General features: G+C 43.4%; 2 protein-coding genes across 2 annotated transcripts in view; both read right to left on the reverse strand.

Annotated features, from left to right (window-relative positions):
• LOC109417462 (uncharacterized) overlaps nt 1-18,789 on the reverse strand; it is a 57,331-nt gene extending 38,542 nt beyond the window's left edge. The window contains exon 1 of the mRNA XM_062856992.1: nt 16,227-18,789. Coding sequence (XP_062712976.1) covers nt 16,227-18,789 — 2,563 coding nt within the window. The remainder of the gene's footprint in view (nt 1-16,226) is intronic.
• Nucleotides 18,790-18,968: 179 nt separating this feature from the next.
• LOC134290042 (uncharacterized) lies at nt 18,969-21,008 on the reverse strand. The gene has a single exon (XM_062856996.1). It carries the CDS (start codon nt 21,006-21,008, stop codon nt 18,969-18,971), a length of 2,040 nt encoding a protein of 679 aa, XP_062712980.1.
• Nucleotides 21,009-24,682: the final 3,674 nt, after the last annotated feature.

A 24,682-nucleotide genomic window follows, 5' to 3' on the forward strand; every position in this document is an offset into this window, starting at 1 on the left:
CATTGAAAATGTATTCACTGTACTCCATTCTGCACCCGCAATACAGTGAATACATTTTCATTGCGGAAATTTCATCTTTGAACGAGAAAACTGCTTTCGAATTTTCAATGATGACGATTTTGTCAATGACGAATCCTTCAACCTTAAAGTTTGTATGCAAAATTGCAAAGGGATTTCTTGATGTTTCACCTTAATAGTACTGGTTGAAAAACAATGTATAAAGATTGAGCAACATGTATTAGGCTTCTTGTTAAAATCCGAAGTGATCTGGGATGCAAAAATTTAGCTTTTACCTACTTTTATATGTCGCAACTCGATTCGACTTAGTGTATGTATATTGTAGCTCTTGATTAGCTTAATGATGCGCAATACAAGAAATTGATTCAAATTTGTTTCGCATCTGCAACTTTACCTGTGCTTATACAGTGACCATAATATGTAATTTTACCAAGAACCTCTTATCAAAGATGGGTATTGGAAACTTTGGAGAACTTGAGAGACTCAGCAGAAATTATATTTTGGATACGAAGTGTATTTTTCTCTTCAATGAGTTTCGAATACATACCGCCGAATTTAATCGTCGAAAACTGGAATTAAGGTTGACATGTTAGATAATTAATATATTTTGAGTTCATCAAAATAATATGACTTCTGCAACACTTTAAATCTAACTTGTAAATTATTTTTTGCAATTTCTCATCGTAATAGGCTGTTTTACCTCACGCAAATCTGACAGAAAAAGGTCTACTTTCCCACACCAAATTAACAGTGCTGTAATGGTTCATTACAGCACTGATTTGCGTTGCGTAATGAATCATTACACCACTATTTTCAGTTTTGGTCAACTTCTCGATGGTTACTGGACGCAGTTTTGAAAAATTGTGACAACTGCACAGTTTAACCTATTATGATCAGATTTTCTTAAGCATTGGCTATGAACATCAGTGTGCAGTTTGATGAAATAGTTTTGTTGGAAACTATCCTTAAGGGTAATTTATGAAATTGCAAAAAACTTTGTACGCAACTCGGTGCAGAACTCGATTTTTCCAGCACTCGTCGTAATTATCCAACTCGGCAAGCCTCGTTGGATAAATGTACGATTCGTGCTGTAAAAATCGTCATTCTGCACCTTGTTGCGTAAACTACTATTACAAGACCTTTGAGACTTGTAATCAAAAGTACAAGTCATAGCTAATATTTTATACTTGTAGTTTGTTTATGCAACATACACTTGTAAATTCTACTAATAATATTAGTCCAACCGACTTGTAGTATTGGACTTGTAACTTGTACTTGTAGTATTTTTATGCAACAGAAAATTATAAGTTACAAGCTGCAAGACTAATATTATTAGTAAAATTTTCATTATGCTACAGGCCCCTGAATGTATTTTCAGGTGATTTTGCGCTTCCTAAGCTTAGCTCAGGCTTAGGATTGCTCTAGATTCCATATTATGCGCAATATAACCTGAATGTATTTTCGGGTGATTTTGCGCATCATATGGAATCTAGAGAAATTCTTAGCCTGAGCTAAGCTTAGGAAGCGCAAAATCACCCGAAAATGCATTCGCATCATATGGAATCTGAGCTAAGCTCAGGAAGCGCAAAATCACCCGAAAATACATTCAGGTTATATTGCGCATCATATGGAATCTAGAGCAATCTTAAGCCTGAGCTAAGCTTAGGAAGCGCAAAATCACCTGAAAATACATTCAGGTTACATTGCACATCATATCGAATTTGGTGTTTTCCTAAGCCTGAGCTATGCTTAGGAAGCACGCCATCACCCGAAAATACTATCCAGTTACAATTGCGCATCATATGGAATCTAGATTCAATATGATGCGCAATGTATTCTGAATGCATTTTCGGATGATTTTGCGCTTCCTTAGTTTAGCTCAGGCTAAGAATTGCTCTAGATTCCATATGATGCGCAATGTAACCTGAATGCATTTTCGGGTGATTTTGCGCTTCCTAAGCTTAGCTCAGGCTTAGGAAAACACCTGATTTCATATTATGCGCAATGTAACCTGAATGCATTTCCGGGTGATTTTGCGCTTCCTAAGCTTTGCTTAGGCTTAGGAAAACATTTTGCGCTTCCTAAGCTTAGCTCAGGCTCAGGAAAACACCAGATTCCATATGATGCGCAATGTAACCTGAATGCATTTTCGGGTGATTTTGCGCTTCCTGAGCTTAGCTGAGTCTAAGAATTGCTCTAGATTCCATATGATGCGCAATATAACCTGAATGCATTTTCGGGTGATTTTGCGCTTCCTGAGCTAAGCTCAGGCTAAGAACTGCTCTAGATTCCATATGATGCGCAATGTAACCTGAATGCATTTTCGGGTGATTTTGCGCTTCCTAAGAATAGCTCAGGCTTAGGATTGCTCTAGATTCCATATGATGCGCAATATAACCTGAATGTATTTTCGGGTGATTTTGCGCTTCCTAAGCATAGCTCAGACTAAGGAAAACACCAGATTCCATATAATGTGCAATGTAACCTGAATGTATTTGCGAGTGATTTTGCGCTTCCTAAACATAGCTCAGGCTTAGGAAAACACCAGATTCCATATGATGCGCAATGTAACCTGAATGCATTTTCGGGTGATTTTGCGCTTCCTGAGCTAAGCTGAGTCTAAGAATTGCACTTGATTCCATATGATGCGCAATATAACCTGAATGCATTTTCGAGTGATTTTGCGCTTCCTGAGCTTAGTTCAGGCTAAGAATTGCTCTAGATTCCATATGATGCGCAATATAACCCGAATGTATTTTCGGGTGATTTTGCGCTTCCTAAGCATACAGCAGTTGGATCATGGTAGGCTGTTGACCTGATGTGACGTGTGGAAATTTTCAGTTACGGAAAAGTGCAAATTTTCGGCTTGAAAAAGTCATTTTCAACTTTGATAAAGGAAGTGCTGGAGTCCGGAAAAGAAGGAAGAGTATTATTTAACGGAAGATTTTGATTTTGGTGAAGAGAGAAGGGGAAGCGGTTATTTGAAGGAAGATTCTGGAAAAAGTAAAGTTGGTGGAGTAATAGAAGCAAGAAAACTTGTGACGAGTGGAGGAGTGTAGTAGTGTGGAGGTGTGCCCAGCCGGTTGACGGCGGCGGGGAAGTTGTTTTCCTTGGCTTTAACTGCAATTGGAAAGGAAGTGTTGGTGACAGAAGAGGGGGGAAATCGTTCGTTAGTCGGAAGATACTGAAATCGGTAAAGTTGGAGCGAGATTAATTGTAACGTATAGAGAGTGAAGCAGTGTAGGTGTGCCCAGCCGGTTAACGGCGGCGGGAAAGCTAATTTCCTTTGCTTTTACTGCAATTAAAAAGGAAGGGTTGGGAGAGAGGGGGGAGTGTTCGATAGACGGAGGATCCTGTAAACGGTTGAATTGGAGGAGATTGGAGAAGTATTGAAACAGCGGTGACATCAGAAGGCGAGAGAAAAATAGTAACGTGTGGAAAGTAGAGAAGCGTAGATAGTGTGTGGTTGTGTGGGGGTGTGGCCAGCCGGTTGACGGCGGCGGGAAAGTTAGGAAGAGTTGGTGACGGGGGAGAGGGGCAAGCGTTCGTTAAACGGAGGATCTTGGAATCGGCAAAGTTGGAAAAATTCGGAGAAGTAACAAGACAAAGGTGACATCGGAAAGCGTGAAAAATTGTAACGTGTAGAAAGTGAAGCAGTAGTTAGTGTGGGTGTGGCCAGCCGGTTGACGGTGGCGGGGAAGTTATTTTCCTTGGCTTTCACTGCAATTGGAAAAGAAGTGTTGGTGACAGAAGAGGGGGGAAATCGTTCGTTAGTCGGAGGATACTGAAATCGGTAAAGTTGGAGCGAGATTAATTGTAACGTATAGAGAGTGAAGCAGTGTAGGTGTGCCCAGCCGGTTAACGGCGGCGGGAAGGCTAATTTCCTTTGCTTTTACTGCAATTAAAAAGGAAGGGTTGGGAGAGAAGGGGGAGTGTTCGTTAGACAGAAGATCCTGTAAACGGTTAAATTGGAGGAGTTGGAGAAGCATTGAAACAACGGTGACATCAGAGAGCGAGAGAAAAATAGTAACGTGTGGAAAGTAGAGAAGCGTAGATAGTGTGTGGTTGTGTGGGGGTGTGGCCAGCCGGTTGACGGCGGCGGGAAAGTTAGGAAGAGTTGGTGACGGGGGAGAGGGGCAAGCGTTCGTTAAACGGAAGATCTTGGAATCGGCAAAGTTGGAAAAATTCGGAGAAGTAACAAGACAAAGGTGACATCAGAAAGCGTGAAAAATTGTAACGTGTAGAAGGTGAAGCAGTAGTTGGTGTGGGTGTGGCCAGCCGGTTGACGGTGGCGGGGAAGTTATTTTCCTTGGCTTTCGCTGCAATTGGAAAAGAAGTGTTGGTGACAGAAGAGGGGGGAAATCGTTCGTTAGTCGGAAGATACTGAAATCGGTAAAGTTGGAGCGAGATTAATTGTAACGTATAGAGAGTGAAGCAGTGTAGGTGTGCCCAGCCGGTTAACGGCGGCGGGAGGGCTAATTTCCTTTGCTTTTACTGCAATTAAAAAGGAAGGGTTGGGAGAGAAGGGGGAGTGTTCGTTAGACAGAAGATCCTGTAAACGGTTAAATTGGAGGAGTTTGGAGAAGCATTGAAACAACGGTGACATCAGAAAGCGAGAGAAAAATAGTAACGTGTGGAAGGTAGAGAGGCGTAGATGGTGTGTGGTTGTGTGGGGGTGTGGCCAACCGGTTGACGGCGGCGGGAAAGTTAGGAAGAATTGGTGACGGGGGAGAGGGGCAAGCGTTCGTTAAACGGAAGATATTGGAATCGGCAAAGTTGGAAAAATTCGGAGAAGTAACAAGACAAAGGTGACATCAGAAAGAGAAAGGAAGTGTTGGGAGAGACGGAAGAGAGGGGGAAGTGTTGTTAGATGAAAAATCCGGTAAAGTTGAAGGATTTCAAAGAGGTAATAAAGCAACGACGTCATCAGAAAGCAGGAAAGTGAGAAAGTTGTAACGTGTAGAAATTGGTCCAGTGATGATAGCGTGGGGGTGAGGCCAGCTGGTTAACGGAGGCGGTAAAGTAGTTTTCTTCTGCTTTTATCACGTTTAAAAAGGAAACGTTGGTGTCAGGAGATAAGAGAAGGATTTTGTGACGGAAGATACTGGAGCTGGGAAGTTGGAGTGATTATATCGTGGGAAGATTGCATTTGGGAGAAGTAACAAGTCAGCGGTGACATCAGATAGTGAGAAGAACTGTAACAAGAAAGTTTCGGTAACAGGAGAAAAGGGAAGTGTTCATTAGCTGAAGCTTCTTGAAATTGGAACATGGTTGGAGTTTTGTGAGTTGGCATTACTATTGAAGGAGAGGAAGGAACAAGAGAAGGTAACAGTATACAGCAATGACGGTGGTGGCGGAAAGAGAAAGTGTAAAGGAGAAGAATAGTAGTTGAACATGGAAAAGAAAACTTGATGTCCGGAAGATAGGGTGGAATGAGAATATTAGTTGTGGAGTTTGGAGCAGTTCGGAAATGGAGAGCACAAAAAGAAATCGTGGTGGACTTTTGGAAGAAAGAGGTATTGCGGATTGTTTGAGAGAGTTCAATTCGAACCAAATAAGGTAGGCCAAACTATAACATGCTTTTAAAGGAGTGGGAGCGAGTGTTGTATTTGATAGTAATTCATAAAAGTCATCGGTCTACAAATTTAATACAATAATGAGGGAAGTAAATGTTGCGGTAGAGGATAGTGTGGGATATCTTGTTCTGGACCAAATGTGTCATGGAGTGGGTTGCGGGTATTTTTTTGACGAGGACATTGAGGAATTCTACCTGATTTTAGCTGATTGCATAAGGAGGAATAAATATGAGTTTTGGCAAAGAAGTGGATGGGATTGTGCGGTGGGATTAAATGTTGGAGAGGAGGTTGATAAATACATACAAAGAATAGAAAGTGGTGATATATTCGGTCAAGAAATTTTTTGGGTTGTCTCTAGTATCCTAGAGTGCGAAATTGAAGTGTTCATGACAAATAAAACAGAATTGTTATATGGTAGCGGATACAAAAATTCAAGTTTTGGAGGATTGAAGTTTTTAATCGGCGACAATGGGCAAATCAGATGTGTTCAGGAAGATGGCGATGGCAGTACTATACGGTGCCTTGAACGAGTTACAAACATGGGAGAAGTAGTAAACGAGGGTTGTGAGAGTGTGGTTCGAAAGGAAACAGAAGTGATTGGGAAGTTAGAAGGAGGAAAGGAACAGATTGACAAGACATTATTAAGCAGTAGAATTCAGAATAATGAAATCAATGATGAGAAATTATTGACCTTGCTCAAAGAAAAGGTTCTAGAATCTTTGGCATTTGAACAATCTGGAAATGAAAATAGTGGTAGAATTGAGATGGTTACATCATTTTTTGAAGAGTTAGATATGATGGAGCAGGGTGTGGGAGAGGTGTCAACAAACAATTTAAATAAATTGTTCAATATAGAGGGAAAGATCAGTGAGTTGGCAGAACACATTGGTAAAGAGATTGTTTTGATTGATGAAGATACAGAGTATGTTTTCGGAGTAACAGAGATGAAAAGAAAGGCAAAACCATTAGTAATTGAAGTGGAGGGCAAACAAACAAGAATGGGTATGAGATCAATTACACCAAACAAAGAAAATCTTTTCAGATATTGGAACGGAAATTATTTGAGACTGGCTAAAGACAACTATGTCACGAGGCCACAAGAGTTAATTTATGACATAAGGGTTCCTGGTTCCGAGGAGCTGTTGAAAGTGAAGAGAGTAGATGGAGATGGAGATTGTTTGTTGAGAGCTCTGCTAGATCAGATGGGTAGGATTGATAAGGCTTACTATATGTCAGATTTCAATGTTGCCAAATTAAGGTATCTAATATCACACCACATTGAAATAAATCGTAGTCGTTTTGAAGTGTTTTTATTTGATTGTGTTGCGTTGGAAGGGAGTTTTGAGGATGTAATTAAAAAATTCAATGAAAATGGATATTGGCTAGGGCATGAAGCAATGGTAGTTACTGCAGAAATATTTAATGTGAAGATAAGAGTGGTAGATAAATTGGGTAGAATATATGAGTTCGGAGATTCAGTTAATGAGGCCAGAAAATTAGAAATATATTACACAGGTCAGACAGAAGGTGTTCTCAATCATTATGATAGCATAGTAAAGGTCAGTAACAGCGTAATGGTAGAAAGCTATGCTTCATTGTCTTCTACAGAGATACAGTGTACACAACAAGTAGAAAAAAATAACAAAAGCTCAGATGTTAGTATAGATGAAGTAAAGAAACAGGAATTTCAGATAAAAGCTAAAGGTAGAAATACGAAAGATCCAGTTACATATAAGAGTAAACAAATGATATACCCACATGAACAAAATAAGGGCAAAAATACAAATGATAACAGATGGATAGAAGATAGGTCAATTGATAAAGAAATGATAGTTTCAGAAGAACAAGACAACGCCGAACGATTGAATAGCTCAGATAACATAATGGCATCAAGAGGGACAGCATCACAACGGGACTTGCTAAAAGACTTGACTGCAACAAGTGATGTAATTGAGAACAAGGAAGTGGCAGAAAAAGCAGCAATGAATAGTATAAAAAAGAACATACTGACTAAAATTGTTACATGGAATGTTAGGGGATGTAGAACAGAAGAGAAAAGAAAAGAGATAGATGGTACTCTGGAAGCATACGATATAGATATAGCTGTTCTTCAAGAGGTAAATACATTGGGTGTTGAAGCAAGCACAACAAATTACAATTGGATTGTTAAAAACAGCAATACAAACAAAACTAGGGGTTTGGCATTATTGATACGAAAAGGTATAGGAGTGCAAGTCCAGCACATTAAAATGTCTAAAAACAACATGATGTGGTGCAAGTTATCAGTGCGCGGTAATAGATTGATTCTTGTTAATGTGCATGCTCCTAATGTAAAACAGAATACGTTTCTTTCAGGTTTACAAAGTTTAGTATCTAATCAGAGATATTTTAAAAATTTGATTGTGCTTGGAGATTTTAATGCACAATTAGGATTGAAAGATTTGAGTAAAGAAGATGAAAAATATATAGGAAAAGAGTTAGGACATGATGTATCCAATGCAAATGGAGATATGTTGAAATTATTTCTACATACATCAAAGCTTAGGAATGTGTCATCCAAGATAGGTAGAAATGTTAAGATAACTTGGAAATGTAAAGACAAACAAGGTCAGATTGACCATGTTTTGGCACCACAGTTCAATAGTTGTAGGATTAGGTTCATTAAAGGATTTTGGACTCAAGTGAAAACAGATCATAAGATGCTTCAAATAGGTATAATTTTTAGCGAGGGAAATGAAAAATTTGCCAAAGTTAAGGAGCCTACGAAAATTTGTGTAGAACTACTAAAAAATCCGGGGACAAGGAAGGGATTTCAGGAAAAGCTTAGAAATAAATCAAATCCGATCAATGAGGGACAATCTATTGATCAAAGATATAGCAATCTAGCTTTAAAATTGAAATCGGCAGCGTCAAGTACATTAAGAGTATCAAAAATACCTAGTACTCCCAAAAGACGAGGAGCATTTGATAAACTAGGAATAGCCATGAAGGTTGTCAAAAGGCATCCCGATATGCAGAATTTCAGATATAAGCTGGGAAATGGAGAACAGGAACTGGCCATAGCTATAAAGAATCATAAGGAAAAGGAAATAATGTCATTTTTCAGGAACTTGAATGATTTTGATGTAGGTATGAGAATCAGGAAAACATATTCTTATCTGAAGCAATATGTGAAGGAAAAAAGCAAGGAATCGGCAATGATAAGTACACGAGTATGGGATAAATTGTTAGAAGAAGGACAAGGACCAGAGATAGAGTTTTGTGATCAGCATGACTTTGTACCTTTGCCAAATCCTCCAACCTTGGATGAAATAAAATTTATTATTAATACTTCATGTAACGGCAAAACTCCAGGTTCGGATAGAATTTTTATAGAGTATCTTAAACATGCAGATGAAGATAGTGTAGTAGAGTTGGTGGAAATAATGAGGAGAATATATATAGAAGATGTTATGCCTAATGATTGGAAAAAGACGACACAGATTCCAATTCCTAAAAAAGCAAGTGCTTCGGATGCAAGTGACTTTCGTAGGATATCCCTTTGTAATGTAGCGTACAAAATATATGCAAAATGGATAGCAAATCAGTTAAATAAGTTTGCGGGAGAGCCAGGATTGCATCAAGCTGCATTCACAAGAAGTAGATCTACTGATGACCACATATTCATAGCTAGGCGTCTTATGGAAGAATGTTGGAATGCTGGAGAAGACTTAGTAGTGTTAGCTTTAGATATTGGAAAGGCATTTGATACCGTTAATATACAAAATGTAAGGGAAGTTTTGATGAACTTGAATGTACCCGCCAGATTGATAGATGGAGTGTTATTGTGTGTGAAGGATGAAGTTACCAAGGTTTTATGGCAAAATCAGTATTCTAGGGAATACAAAAGAGGGAAAGGAATAAAGCAGGGTTGTCCATTATCTCCACAGCTGTTCAATTTTCTAATACAAGACGTATTAAGAAAGGTAGCACAACAGATTCCGGAATTGAAGCTTATAGATATTGATATCTTAAAAATTCCAATAATATTAGCTTTTGCCGATGACATTTTGATCATTGCAAGTGGTTTGAAGGAGTTGGAAGACATATTGAAGGTGTTAGAAGTAGAATTGGATAAAGTAGGTCTTCAAATAAATCATGATAAAAGTCAAATTTTGGTCAGGTGTCCTAATAATAAGGAGTTGCAACCAAAGGAAATAATGTTGAACGGTAAAATGTATAAAACATGTGAGTGTATCAAATATTTAGGTGTTAGTATGACTGCCACATTGAACAGAAAGTTAACAAACAGGTTAAGATCAGTCAATGTTCTAAGAACATCAAGATTAATAGTAGAATTCTGTAAACGATTCCATCCATCTTGGGAGCTAGGGAAACTGATTTACATAACAGTTTTATCGCCGGCTTTGTTATACGGGACTAAGGTTGCGGTATTGACTAAAAAAAGTAGAATTTCGATGGCTAATTATGAAAAAGTAATCTTGAGAAATATTTTTAATAATTGTAAGAAAGATTCTGCCATGAAGTTTAATGCAAGAAAGTTACTTAATGGAAAAACAATAAATAGAAGAGTGAGAGTTGGAGGGATAAATTACTTCGGACATATCAAAGGAAGAGGAGAGGGACATCCTTTGAAATTGGCATATAATCTAAATTTAAACAAAAGAAAAGAAGGTAGACCAGGTTTGACGTGGAGAAAATCTCTTGAGCACGACCTAATTAGATATGATAGTATTGATAATGATGAATGGGAAGAGGTTGCGATGGACAAAGAGAAATTGAAACGAAAAGCGGAAGAAATATATAAAGGTAAAGAGAGTGAAATTTCGGAAGGTGTATCGACGGACGATGAGAATCAAGGAGGAAAAAGATATAAACACTGGAAAAAGATGTCATAGGGAAAATAGAGATAAATGTACGGGTCAAACAACGATATATTTTGTAAAAAAAAAGCGAGTAGAAGTTGTGGAATCATTTTTGAAAAGAGGAGCGGGTTTTATGCCTTTGGGAGAAGTGGATTATTACCAAAAAAAGCTACACTCCCAGGGGCTTTTCCCTGCTCCAAATAAATTAACATAAGGAGCAAACAAAATAGGTTCTCATCAATTAGGTAAAGAAGCAATTATTTTACAGAATAAACAATGTTAGCAAGAATGAACGAGAAAAATAGGTAAGTTATGTGGGAGGAATATGATGTGATACTTTTTTGATATCATAGAGCATTTGGTATAAAACAACTATTTCTGGGAGTGGAGGGAAATAAGAGCTGTCAGTCGAAACATAATGGTTGGGAAGAGTGGAGATGCCAACTTCTTATTATAACTTTTATGTGGAGAATGACAGCTTCTTCTTTTTCACATTCATTGGGGCATCCTCCAATGTGAAGTGCTTGCACTATATATAATTGCATGATCTTGGTTGTATAATTATAATGTTTTGCTTGATCAAATCACATTGGATGGACAGCCCACTGCTATCGGGCTTAGTACCGTGCTACAATGAATGGAAACCATCATCATCATCATCATCATTTTGCGCTTCCTAAGCATAGCTCAGGCTTAGGATTGCTCCAGATTCTATATGATGTGCAATGTAACCTGAATGCATTTTCAGGTGATTTTGCGCTTCCTAAGCTTAGTCGAGGCTTAGGAAAACACCAGATTCCATATGATGTGCAATGTAACCTGAATGTATTTCATCATATGGAATCATATGGAATCTAGAGAAATTCTTAGCCTGAGCTAAGCTTAGGAAGCGCAAAATCACCCGAAAATGCATTCGCATCATATGGAATCTGAGCTAAGCTCAGGAAGCGCAAAATCACCCGAAAATACATTCAGGTTATATTGCGCATCATATGGAATCTAGAGCAATCTTAAGCCTGAGCTAAGCTTAGGAAGCGCAAAATCACCTGAAAATACATTCAGGTTACATTGCACATCATATCGAATTTGGTGTTTTCCTAAGCCTGAGCTATGCTTAGGAAGCACGCCATCACCCGAAAATACTATCCAGTTACAATTGCGCATCATATGGAATCTAGATTCCATATGATGCGCAATGTAACCTGAATGCATTTTCGGGTGATTTTGCGCTTCCTAAGAATAGCTCAGGCTTAGGATTGCTCTAGATTCCATATGATGCGCAATATAACCTGAATGCATTTTCGGATGATTTTGCGCTTCCTAAGTTTAGCTCAGGCTAAGAATTGCTCTAGATTCCATATGATGCGCAATGTAACCTGAATGCATTTTCGGGTGATTTTGCGCTTCCTAAGCTTAGCTCAGGCTTAGGAAAACCATATGATGCGCAATGTAACCTGAATGCATTTTCGGGTGATTTTGCGCTTCCTGAGCTTAGCTCAGGCTAAGAATTGCTCTAGATTCCATATGGTGCGCAATGTAACCTGAATGCATTTTCGGGTGATTTTGCGCTTCCTAAGCTTAGCTCAGGCTTAGGAAAACACCAAATTTGATATGATGTGCAATGTAACCTGAATGTATTTTCAGGTGATTTTGCGCTTCCTAAACTTAGCTCAGGCTTAGGATTGCCCTTTTTTATATAGAATGATAAAATCTGCAACAGATTCCCAAGAGGTGGTTCCTCGGGTGATGTGGGGATCGACCCACTAAAAACTCATTCTCTCTCTTCCTTACCTTCGCGGTACGCCCGTTAGGGATGACTTCGAGAAGGGGGGCACCGTACATGAGTACACTCTAATAGTAAGCGTTCCACCAGCTACCGCCTTAAGTTGTTCACTCTCCCCTGGAGGCTCGGGTCCTGGCTAGTACTTAGACTACCCGTTGAACTCAAGCTCCTGGATGGGGAAGGGGGGCCAACTCAACTGGCTGTTGTTCGGCTCGCCATTTACTCTGTAGTTCAAGTACGATTCGAGAAACCGTGGAAGTAACGGAGTCCCACTTGTCCGCTCCCATACACATCCTTTCAACAATGTTGTCAGGCGTGATATCTCTACCGCATACCTCCTGCATACTCGACCTTTGCTCCACGAAACGTGGACATTCAAAGAGCACATGCTCCGCGGTCTCGTCGCAGTCTGCACACTCCGGACATGCGGGGGAGCCTTTTTTTCCTTCTTCCTATAATCTTCTCAACAGACACCCTAACAGAAGGTTAGGGTAGTGTAGGTCTGACAGGCCGTCTTCTACAACAAAAGTAAAATCCAGGACTACTCTCTCCTCGTACCCACTAAATCATTCCTATGGTCTCCAAACCCTACGTCTCTCCGGAACAACCAAGAAGGTATTGCTTCAGAGAGGGGCTAGTGCACATCGCACCCACAAGGTAAGCTGCGTAGCCTGCAGCAACGAACATCGATGACTCGCTTTGGAGAGTCCATCACGGTAGCATGCTGGCGCTTAGCCAGTTTCCCGAGTGGTCCTCGCCACTCCCTTTTTCCTCGGAAGGCGGGCAGAGTCAACCCCGCCCGTGCCCTACTGCTGAGCGGACATCAAGAACTGATGCCCACATGCAACCCGATCTGACCTGCCCGCAAAGGAAGGGTATCACTACCCTTCAGGCCCTATCAGATGCATCCGTAGGTTGCTGACGGCAGGGTCTCCACCTGCCCCGACCCTTGCCGGGGACCCCTTTCCAACCGCGGGCTTGGATCCAACCCAGTAGACCGACGCCACGACAGCACCGCTACCGGGACTTCCTCTCCGCGGCCACTTAATCGCTGTAAGGGTCGATCTCGACCGCAGGGCACCGGTATGATCTACGAAGCCGACTCCGAACCCCTGGACCACCTCTTGTACTGCATCTGGACTAGCCATTCTCCGAGTCCACGAGCCATCTCCTCTGTAGCTCCCAGACGATGTGGGTAATAGCCGTTGAAACGGCGTTGCAGCCAAACTCATCCCTACACATCCTCTGGACCAAGTTGTCCGGAGTTGTGTCCTCTCCGCATGTGGCAAGCATGCGGTCACGCATTGTGCGAAAACGCGGGCACACGAACAAAACGTGTTCCGCCGTTTCCTCTAAACCATTGCACACTGGACATTCGGGAGAATCCGCATGCCCGAAACGGTGTAGATACTGTCGGAAGCAACCATGACCTGTAAGGACCTGTGTCAGGTGGAATGTAACTTCCCCATGGCGCCTATTAATCCGACTATCTACCCTCGGTATCAACCTATGGGTCCACCTTCCTTTGGTGGAACTGTCCCACGCGCGCTGCCATTTGACCATATAGGCCATCCTGACAGTCTTGCGTATGCCTCTTGTGCCGCGCATTTCGAAGCACTCCATGTCCTCACTGATAAGAATGCTGATGGGCACCATACCAGTAATGACGCAGAGAGCGTCGTGTGACACGGTACGGTACGCGCTCGCAACCCTCAGGCACATAAGCCTGTAAGTACTTTCCAGCTTCCGTCGGTAGCATTTAGTACTTAGCGCGGTGCCCCACGCCGGGCCGCCATACCTAAGTATGGACGTAGCAACACTAGCCAGAAGCTTGCGCTTACTGGCGTACACCGCTGAGCTATTGGACATCATCCGGGACAGTGCCGCAATAGCTGTGGAGGCTCTTTTACAGGCATAATCGACGTGGCTACCGAAGGTAAGCTTATCGTCGATCATCACGCCCAAGTGTTTGACGGAGCGCTTCGACAGGATAGTACACTCTCCTACACTGATCTTCGTCTGCTGCTCCGACTTCAGGTTGTTAACAACCGTCACCTTTGTCTTGTGGTGAGCCAGCTCCAGTTTCCTGGACCGCATCCACGCCTCCACAACCTTGATCGAGTGGTTGGTAGTCAACTTTACCTCCTCGATCGTTTCACCGTAGACTTCGAGCGTAATGTCGTCGGCAAATCCGACAATCACCACTCCCACTGGATACCTAACCTCAACACCTCGTCGTACATGACATTCCATAACACCGGACCCAGGATGGAACCTTGCGGGACTCCTGAGGTTATGTGAAAGCACTTCCGACCCACCTCCGTGTCGTAGACTAGTACACGATTCTGAAAGTAACTTCCGAGAATCTTGTACAGATACTCCGGTATCTCCAGACGCAAGAGCGCATCGGCAATAGCAGACCAGCTGGCGCTATTAAACGCATTCCTTACATCCAGAGTCACTACCGCGCAAAAGCGAATTCCCCTCCTCTTAGGCTCGAGTGCTTTCTCGGCGGTTTTTGTAACCGACAAGATAGCGTCTACGGTGGACCTCCCCTTCCGGAAGCTGTACTGATTACTCGAAAGACCATTTTCGCCCTCGGTGAACCGCAACATTCTATTTAGGATAATCTTTTCGAGCACCTTCCCCGCCGTGTCAATCAAGCATATTGGTCTATATGCCGACGGGTCTCCGGGTGGTTTCCCCGCCGTTGGCAATAGTACCAGGCTCTGCCTCTTCCAAGCTTCTGGGAAAACTCCCTCGTCCAGGCATTTCTGCATAGCAGACCTGAACATCTCGGGAGCCTCTGCAATAGCTACTTTTAAGGCCAGGTTCGGAACTCCGTCCGGACCTGGGGCCTTACCTACGCTAAGGGACTTAGCTATCCCCGCAATTTCCACATCGGTGACTCTCTCCTAATTGCCAGCCCCAGTCCCCGGCTGTCCTACGAAAGGAGGCCAAGGACTAGGATCATGACGCGGAAAAAGTCCTCCAATGATCCCCTCCAACATCTCTGGAGATTGCTCTGTAGGAGCCATCACCCCTCTCGTCTTGGCCATAACGATCCTGTAAGCGTCACCCCACGGGGTCGTATTGGCACTCTGACAGAGACCCTCGAAGCAGGCCTTTTTGCTTGCTCTTATCTCGGTCTTGAGCGCGGCTTTTGCAGCGGCGAACACCACCCGCCGTTCGTTTCGCTCTTCCTCTGATCGTGCTCGCTGCATCCGCCGCCTAGCCCGTAGGCAGGCGCGGCGCAGGTCCGCAATCGCGTCGGTTCACCAGTGTCGGAGAGCATCCGACCGAAACAGTTATGACCTCCACACGACCTTCGCCAGAACGTACCTTTTCCTTCGTCCAATCCAATCCTTCCTGTTTTTCCTTGAATGCCTACTCCTTATCTTTCCCAGGTTTCGTCGTTGATCCTTATTCCGCCCGTAGATCTCCTTTCACATATAGCACAACACCGTTTTTCACAAATAACACATTTATTACAAAAAAACTACATTTATTTACACTATTCTACGAACATTTATTACTTAATCTAAAATAAACGGCAAGGGTTCGCCCCTAGCAATAGCTCGCGACGACGCTGTAACGACTCGAGTGACTCCATCTTCGCCAGGGTGCAGCTCTTGAATCCGGCCCATCTTCCATTGTGTAGGTGGTTGGTTCGGTTCAACAACAACAACCAAAAGAAAATCGGGTTAAGTACGGTTCCTTTGAATTCCACTAAGAATTTGCATCCTTTGACAGATACGTATTTCGACCTCAACTGTAAGGTCGTCTTCAGTGTCTTGTACTTGACTCGGATGCAAATTCTTAGTGGAATTCAAAGGAACCGTACTTAACCCGATTTTCTTTTATTTACAGATATTCCCCTAACAAGCCCAGGTTAATCATCAACAACAACCAATTTTCCTACCTGAATGTCTACGGCTGGCTATCAATGTTTGGATCGAGCCTGAAGCTGGGATAAATACTCACGACACCAACGTTTCCAGAAGTCCTGTAGCTGCCTCTGAATTAATTGGAACTGCGTCAACCGATTGAGCTGGATATTACCAAGATCAGGATCGGGAAGTGCTAATAACGATCCTCCAATCAAAAAATGTGCCGGTGTTAGCGGTTCTAAATCCAAAGGATCGTCTGATAGGGCAGTCAATGGTCTTGAGTTCAAGCACCCTTCAACCTGCGTCAACAAAGTGCTGAAATCTTCCTGGGACACAGGGTTTCCTCCGAGGACTCTTAGCAAGTGAAATTTCGCTGAGCGAACCGCTGCTTCCCATAAACCTCCAAAATGTGGGGCACTTGGAGGGTTGAAGTGCCAGTATATATCCTCGTTCGCGCATTGGCTCGAAATGATCTCACGATGTGCCTTGTTTTTCAGCAACTCGAATAGCTCCTGCATTTGGTTCCTCGCTCCCACAAAATTCGTCCCGTTATCTGAGTAGACATCGGTGCAACGGCCCCGGCGCGCAAAAAATCGTCGCAAAGCCTGTAGAAACCGCTCCGTAGACAGGTCTGACACCAATTCCATATGCACGGCCTTCGTGGCCATACACACGAAGATTGCGACATACGCCTTGGTCGGTTTTCGTCCTCGACCAGCTCGCAGATACACAGGACCAAAGTAATCTACGCCAGTTTTTGAGAACGGACGTGAAACTGTGACTCTGGCAGCCGGCAGTTCTCCCATCTGCTGCTGAATTACGGACGGTTTTGCACGGAAGCATCGTTGACACTGATGAACGACCTTTTTTGCCAAGTTTCTGCCTCCTAGTGGCCAGTACCGTTGCCGAACTGTACCTAGTAGTAATTGGGGCCCGGCGTGCAGGTACATTTGATGAAAATGGCGAAGAATCAACTCAGTTAAAGCGTGTCTCGCCGGTAAGACAATCGGATGTTTCATTTGCGGCGGCTCTGCAGAATGAGTTAATCTACCACCGACCCGTAAGATACCTCTTTCGTCCATTCGAGGATTGAACCACCGCAGAGGGGAATTTCGTGCCACCGGTGTGTCAACTGACAACTTGCTGATCTCCTCTGGGAACGACTCCTCCTGAACCTTCCGAATGATCACCTGCTCCGCAGCTTGTAGTTCAAAACTAGATAGAAATCCTGTCCGTTTCACATCCGCTGAGCACCGTAAGTTGTTCAGGAAGCGCAACCAGTATGCGGTCATCCGTATTAACCTCGTAAACGATGAAAACTTTGATAAAAGATCCGAAATGAACCCAATTTCTTTCGACGAAGCACAAGCCATCACATTGCGTCGTTTCTCCAACTCTTCTTCTGGGGTGTTCTCCACGGGTTTGGGAAAATTTTCAGGAGTATCCAGCAGCCAGGTAGGTCCATACCACCACAAATCATTCCCAATGATGTTGTTCGGCGAGATTCCACGCGAGATCAGATCAGCAGGGTTTGTAATTCCAGGAACGTGTCTCCATTGACCTGCTTCCGTCAAACCTTGAATTTTCGCAACTCTATTCGCGACGAAAGTTGTCCATGTTCCCGGTGGTGACCTTATCCAATGCAGTACGCATGTCGAATCCGTCCAAAATTGAACTCGGCCATCTGTTTTCAGCGATTCTGCTACCTTTTCCCAAAGTTGAGCTGCCAAAAGTGCGCCGCAGAGCTCCAACCGAGGTAGAGACTGCACCTTGAGGGGTGCCACCTTTGATTTCGAGGTCAAAAGGTGAACCGAAACCGCGCCATCGTCTCTTTGGCTCCGAACGTAGATTGTCGCACCGTAAGCGACTGTTGAGGCATCCGAGAAACAGTGATATTCTACGGATACTGAATCTGAACCGATGACGCATCGTGGAATCCGAAGTTTGTTCAGCGAAGGAAGTTGCTGGTGGAATGTTCGCCATTCCTCACCCACCATTTCGGGTAGTGGGTCGTCCCATTGAAGATTCTGACCTTGTTCGTTCTTTAGACACCAAAGCCGCTGCATGAAGATCTTGGCAGAAGTTATGGTTGCTCCAAGTAGGCCTAGTGGATCGAAAAGTCTCGCTATGAAACACAGCACCTGCCGTTTCGTGAGGATCTGATGCTCGTTGATAGGAGGAATGTCGTACTTGAAACGGAATTGGTCTACGTTGAGAAGCCATGTTAAGCCCAATGCCTTCACCTCTGCATCTTGGTCCCAATCAATGCCGTTCGAATCAGGTAACGCCAGATTTTCCCTTGGAATTCCTTGTAGTACTTCCGGGCGGTTGGAAGCCCACTTTCGCAGTTTGAATCCACCGCTGATCATCATTGCGTCGACTTGCCTTCTCAATTCGATCGCAGATTCGACGTCGTCTGCTCCAGAGATAACGTCGTCCATATACACGTCCTCTTCAATAGTTGGTACTGCTAGAGGAAACCTGTCCCGCTCATTGGACGCCAGCTGTTTCAAGGTCCGAGTGGCGAGATATGGGGCAGATTTGGTGCCGTACGTCACGGTTAGAAGTTCGTATGTGGAAACCTTCCCATCAGGTGACGTCCACAAAACGCATTGTAGAGGAGTGTCTTCCAAATTCGTCCAGATCTGCCGAAACATTTTTTCCACATCAGCTACCACCATCACCTGACGAATCCGACTACGGAGAACGATCGACCTGAGATCTTGCTGAACGACTGGTCCAGCATACAGTGCATCATTGAGTGATACACCCGTAGACGTTTTACACGAAGCGTCGAAGACCACTCTCACCTTGGTCGTTGTGCTAGACTCCTTGATCACCGGGTGGTGGGGTAGAAAACAACGCTTGACTCTATTCTCCTTGCAATCATCCACCATTCGCATGTGACCGAGCTCCAGATATTCAGTTTTGGTTCAGACCAAAACCGTGCCATTAGTTCCTCCAGATCGTCCGAGACTGCCATATTGCAAGTGTACTTGGTACCCTGACTTGCTGTAGTGATTTCGCCTGTCACTATCCACCCAAATACGGACTCGGTCAGCACAGGTAAACCTTTTCTAAGTTGGATTTCTCTTCCGGTTGGGAAGAAGCTGAAGAAAGCTTGGATCCCTAACACCAAGTCGACCTTTCTTGACCGGAAAAACTCTGGATCCGCTAATTCGATGTCTACCGGTATATCCCATCCATTTGCCTGAACTGTAGAGGTTGGTAGGCAAGCTGTGACCTTCGGTAGAACGAGAAATTCCATCGATCGAGCGTACGACGAGTTTCGAGACTTGACGACTACCTTGATCTTGCGAGATGCCTTAGTGCTTGATTGTCCGATGCCCATAATCGAAATATCCGTCCTTTTAACCGCTACCTTCATCGTCTGGTAAAGATTCTCGGTGATGAAGTTGCATCCCGACCCTGAATCCAGTAGCGCTCGTGCTGGATAGCGAGAACCTTGGTCGTCTTCGATCACTACGATTGCTGTAGCTAGGAGAACCTGAGATGAGACGCACTGTGCCGCGTTGGAAGAAGTAGATTCAACCGCTGAGGCATTCGCTGCCTTCGAATTCGCACCTGTGCCGTCCTGCTTAGCGCTATCTCCCAGATTCGCCTTCCCTGATGATCCTTGGCTACCGTTAGCGTCACCTGCCTTGAAGCACAGCAAGGAGTGGTGTCGTGCCTTACAATACCGACAGGAGAACTTCGATGCACACTCTCGAGCAAGATGACCACGCTTGAGGCAGTTGCGGCAGAGTGATTGAGCCCGCAGTAGGGACTCTCGACTGGACAACGACATCTTCAGAAAGGCTGGACAAATGTGGAGTCCATGAATCTCCGAACACGACGGACACTTAGCGTTGTTCGACTGTACGGCGTTGTTGCTGACCTTCGCTGAGAATGGTTTCCGTTTTGGTAGTAGGGATTGATCGACCTTCGTTTCTACCTTCGCTGGTAGAGCTTCGAGAATTTGTATTCTCCGCTGCAGAAATTCCAGCAGATCCTTCACAGTGTCCTGCTGCTTCGTAGACGAATGTTCTTCCCACCCGCGTCGTGTGGTAGGATCGAGACGAGAACTTAGAAGTTCCACCAGCAACAGATCCTTATAATCCGCTGGCTGGATAATCTGGTCGAGAGTTTGAATCACACGGTCGAATCCATCAACCAATTTGTGGAGATCCGTGGCTGACTCCTTGATGAGCGACGGCAATTTGATCATCGCTTGCACCTGCTTCTTCTTAAGAAGCTTGTTGTTGTTATAGCGTTTTAGCAACGTCTGCCAAGCAACCTGATAATTGTCTCTTGTGATCTTTAGCGGATCGATCAGTGCCTTTGCCTCACCCGCCAGGCAACCTTTCAGATAGTGAAATTTCTCCACTGCTGGTAGATCGGGTTTTTCGTGAATCAGGGAAGTGTAAAGATCCCTGAAACTCAACCAATCGTCGATGTTGCCATCAAAACATTGAAGCTTGATTTGAGGCAGCCGAACGTGGTCCATCATGCCATGTAGAGTGGCGTCTCCAGGATGAAGCGTTTGGTTCTGAGTGGCATCGCTCTGAAACGCTTGAGCCTTCTCCACTAGAAACGATTTCGCATCGTAGTAGCGGTTCTCCATGTCCACTTGGCTGGTCTGAAGGCTCTCTTGTTCCTCGAAATCTTCGTGCGCTTCGATTTCCCAAACAGTTTCACTAATCTGTACCCATAGCGTATCCAACTTCTCAAGGCGGACATTGATTTGAGCAGCGGTAGTATCATCTTTGAAGTTTTTAACGAATACGCAAATATTGCTTAAAGATAATTTGAGTCCCTTCAGTTTCGTAGTCAACGACTTCAGGGAATCCGCACTCCTCGTGACGGGTTTCGACATGGTTGCTTGCCTTACGCAACCGGAGCTCAGACGAAACTCTGAAATCAGGCAGTATGCTCCACTCGCAGTATCGTTGAATCGTTGGTAAATCCAAATTCGAGAGAAAACGCAGATGTAGTATACAAATTTGTTTGCTTCGGCTAGACATATACTGTTCAGCTCACCTATGAGAAGAAACAGCGGCGCTACCGAAGCCAAAAGCAGCAAACTCCGATTTGGTTCACCTCAACGCAACCTACGATCCGTTGCCTCAGATTCCGTTTCAAGCCAGCAAATGCGTAGGAGTGGAAAACCCAATAATGTAGTATGCAAATTTGAAACTTCGGCTAGACATATACTGTTCGCCTCACCTATGAAACTACAGCGTGCAATTGTAGCCGAGTCCAAATTGCATCCAAATGTCCAAATCGTCACAATTCTCAACGGACGGTACAGTGGGAAATCGTCTCAAATCAATCCAGTGCAGCGGAGAAATAATAACCAATGAAGATATACAAAATGGCCTGCTTCGGCAGGACATATACTTAGTCTCACCTGGAGAACTAAAGATGGCGCTGACGCATCGGATGTCTGTTGTTCGATGATTTCCCGGTACAGATCATGCAGATGGGCGGACTCGTGCAGCTTTGGGCCTTATGACCTTCAGCGCCGCATCGCCTGCACAGTTTGCGCCTGTCAAGGCCTTTGCAGTCCCACGACTTGTGTCCAGGTTCCAGACACCTAAAGCAAACCTCTGGTGACTCGTGGAATGTCAGAGGACATACGCACCAGCCCACCTTTATCCGCCCTACTTTAACGGACTTTTTAGCGTCCGCCACAGGTAGCTGAACCAGAGCTATCTGTGTCCCTGCTGGCCCCTTCCGCAGCCTGACAGCTGTGGCGGCCACCTGAACATCGCAGTGCCGTGACGAGCTCTCTCGCTTCGGTGATCTCGTCTAGGTCTTTGACCTTTAGAGTCGCCTCATGCGTAAGAGCCCTCACCACCACTCCATCACCAAGGACCTCTTCTGCCAGCCTCTTGTAGGCGGCGCCCTTGTGATTCTTCTCGCGCTTAACCCTCAAAAGCCCTAGACGAACAACTTTTTTTTCAATCGGCTACTATTCAAAGACCAAACAATCAAAAAATTTGAAACCAAATTTAAATTAAATGCGGTTAGTTGGTCTTCCAATATCTGGGTGTGGCATCCCCCCTGACCCCTCCCCCCTTTCTGGGAATTGAGAAATGCCTTGCCACGGGGTTTTTTTCGGCAATTTTATTGAATCTCAAACATATTTTCGTTCTGAAATTTGTATTGTAAAATATATTTGACCATAAAATGATCACTCTGTGTTATAGGCATGCCGCCGCTACAGAACCAGTGCCGGATTTCGGATTTCCGGACATAATCTCCGGAGGAACCTGCTACATACTGTATACTGGGGTTCGCATTCATAATCCTTTTTTGTGGCTTCAAATATTGAATTTAGAGGTATGATGTCTTAGAAGAGTTTGTTCTATATACTTAATTCTTTATTTTAGAATTTTCACCTTGATGATTAATCCACCTAAAAGTGCGATAGGAATTCACTTTTCTCAAAAATGAAGATAGAGTATTGGTGTCTTCTACAAAGCTGCAGAAAAAGGTGTTATTGGAAAGTTAGCCGAACAAACTATTACCTTATTTGCCCAACTTTAAGAGTTATGTGCCATTGTTTATGGATGACCCCTTGTAATAGGTTTTCTGATATACTTTATCTATGGATTTTGAAGATTTTTGAGTGTTCTACAAAGTTGTTCTTTGTGATGGAATACAGCTCCTTCTGCTTTTTTCTTCGAACTGGAATAACGCTCCAAGTGGAACAGCGCCTGCATTTCAAAAAGACTCCATGGAGGAGAGTTTTTGGTGAAATTCTCTTTATTTTAGAGGAATTACTCTAATAATTATAATATTGCTTTTTTCACTGAAAATTTTCCTTGCTTCGCTGAACAACATGACGTTTTCTTCCAGCGAAGGCTTACGCGATACAGAAAATCGCTGAAATATGCACTAACACTGCAGAAAATCTGTCAACAATAACTCAATACACATGCATTTTCAGCGAAAAGATCTATTTGCGTGACAACACTCCCATGACTACCGGGCGGCCGCCGTCAAATATCAGGATTGCCAACTGTCCGGCGACTGCTGTCAGTTTTCTTTGTCGCCGAATCTGGCGCTGGATCTTCGGCGCGGAAACCCAAAGGTGGGAATAAAATTTTGGGGTTTGCGCGCAATACTCCTACAGAAATTATTACTGAAATCTCTCATGTAATTACAGCTTTGATACCTACGTACAAAAAATGCTGTGATATTTCTACGCATTTTTTTGAATTTCCTGCTGTGATTCCTTCAATGATTTCTACGAGGATTCCTACAGAAAATTTACTAAGTATTTACCTAGTCATTCATGCCGGAAATTCACTTGAAATTCCTTCAGAAACTTTTGCTAGGATTACACCAAGGAATGCTTCTGGCATTAATTCAGGAATTGCCTAAGGAATCCACCAGGAAATCTTGTTGGAATTCCTCAACCAATTCCTGCTGGTAATCTACCAGGAATTCTTGGTGGACTAAGAGCAATTACTGAAGAATCCTCAGCTAATATCGTTTGAGAAATTCCAGCAAGACTTTCAGAAAAAAAAAATGGAAGGGATATAAGAAGGAATCCTAGCAAGAATTTCAGGTGATGTTGCTGGGGAAATTTCTAAAGGTATCCTTGAAAAATCTCTGGAGAAATCACAAATAGAATCCTTATTGGAACCCTTGGAGGAATTACAGGCAGCATATGTAAAGGAATCTTTGGAGAAACCTCTGGGGTAATCTGGGCAAGAATTTTGAGAGAAATCCCATCATTATTTTGTGGAGGAATTGCAAGAAGATCTCTCAAAATACTTTTTCTTGGATTTCTCCAAAAGTTTCTCTTTGCATTTTTCTGAGCATTTTCCCAAGAATTCCTTCAGAACCTCATTTACAAAAAAAAACTCTAGAATGCCCAGTCCATAGGAATTTCTACAAAAGTTCCTCTTGTGATCACTTACAAAGTTCACTTCAATTTTCCCCAACATGCCTGCTAGGTTTAATCCACGAATTCCTCAAATTGTTCCTCCAGTAATAACTCTTGGAATTCATCCAAGAATTCTTCTGGGATTACCTCTAGACATTCTTTTTGGGATTCATTGAATTATTATTGAATGGATTCATCCACCAACTACTACTGTAACTTCTCTTCTGTAACATCCTTCAGAATTTCTCTTGCGCTTCTTCTAAGCGATTGTTTCAAGAATTCCTCTTCGTTTTCTTATTGGAAATCCTCTTCAGATTCCTTTGAGAAATTAAGTTGAAATTGATTCAGATTTCTCGAGGAATTCGTGGTGGGAAACCTCTTGGAAGTCTTGCTGGGATTCCTCAAGCCATTAATGACGGAAATTATTCAGAAATTCCTGGAGGATTCTTGAGAGCAGTTACTACAAATACGCCTTCTGGAAATGCTTGTGAAATCCCAGCAAAAATGCTTGGAGAAATCCTGGTAGGTATACCTGAAGGAATCACAGCAAGAATTCATAGAGATATTCCGAGAGGATTTGAATAAACTGTAGAGTGTTTCTTATAGGGACATTTTGCTGAGAGAAGAATCCCGGCAGAAATTCTAGCACA

The sequence above is a fragment of the Aedes albopictus genome, chromosome 1 (assembly GCF_035046485.1).
Source record: "Aedes albopictus strain Foshan chromosome 1, AalbF5, whole genome shotgun sequence".
Lineage (NCBI taxonomy): Eukaryota > Metazoa > Arthropoda > Insecta > Diptera > Culicidae > Aedes > Aedes albopictus.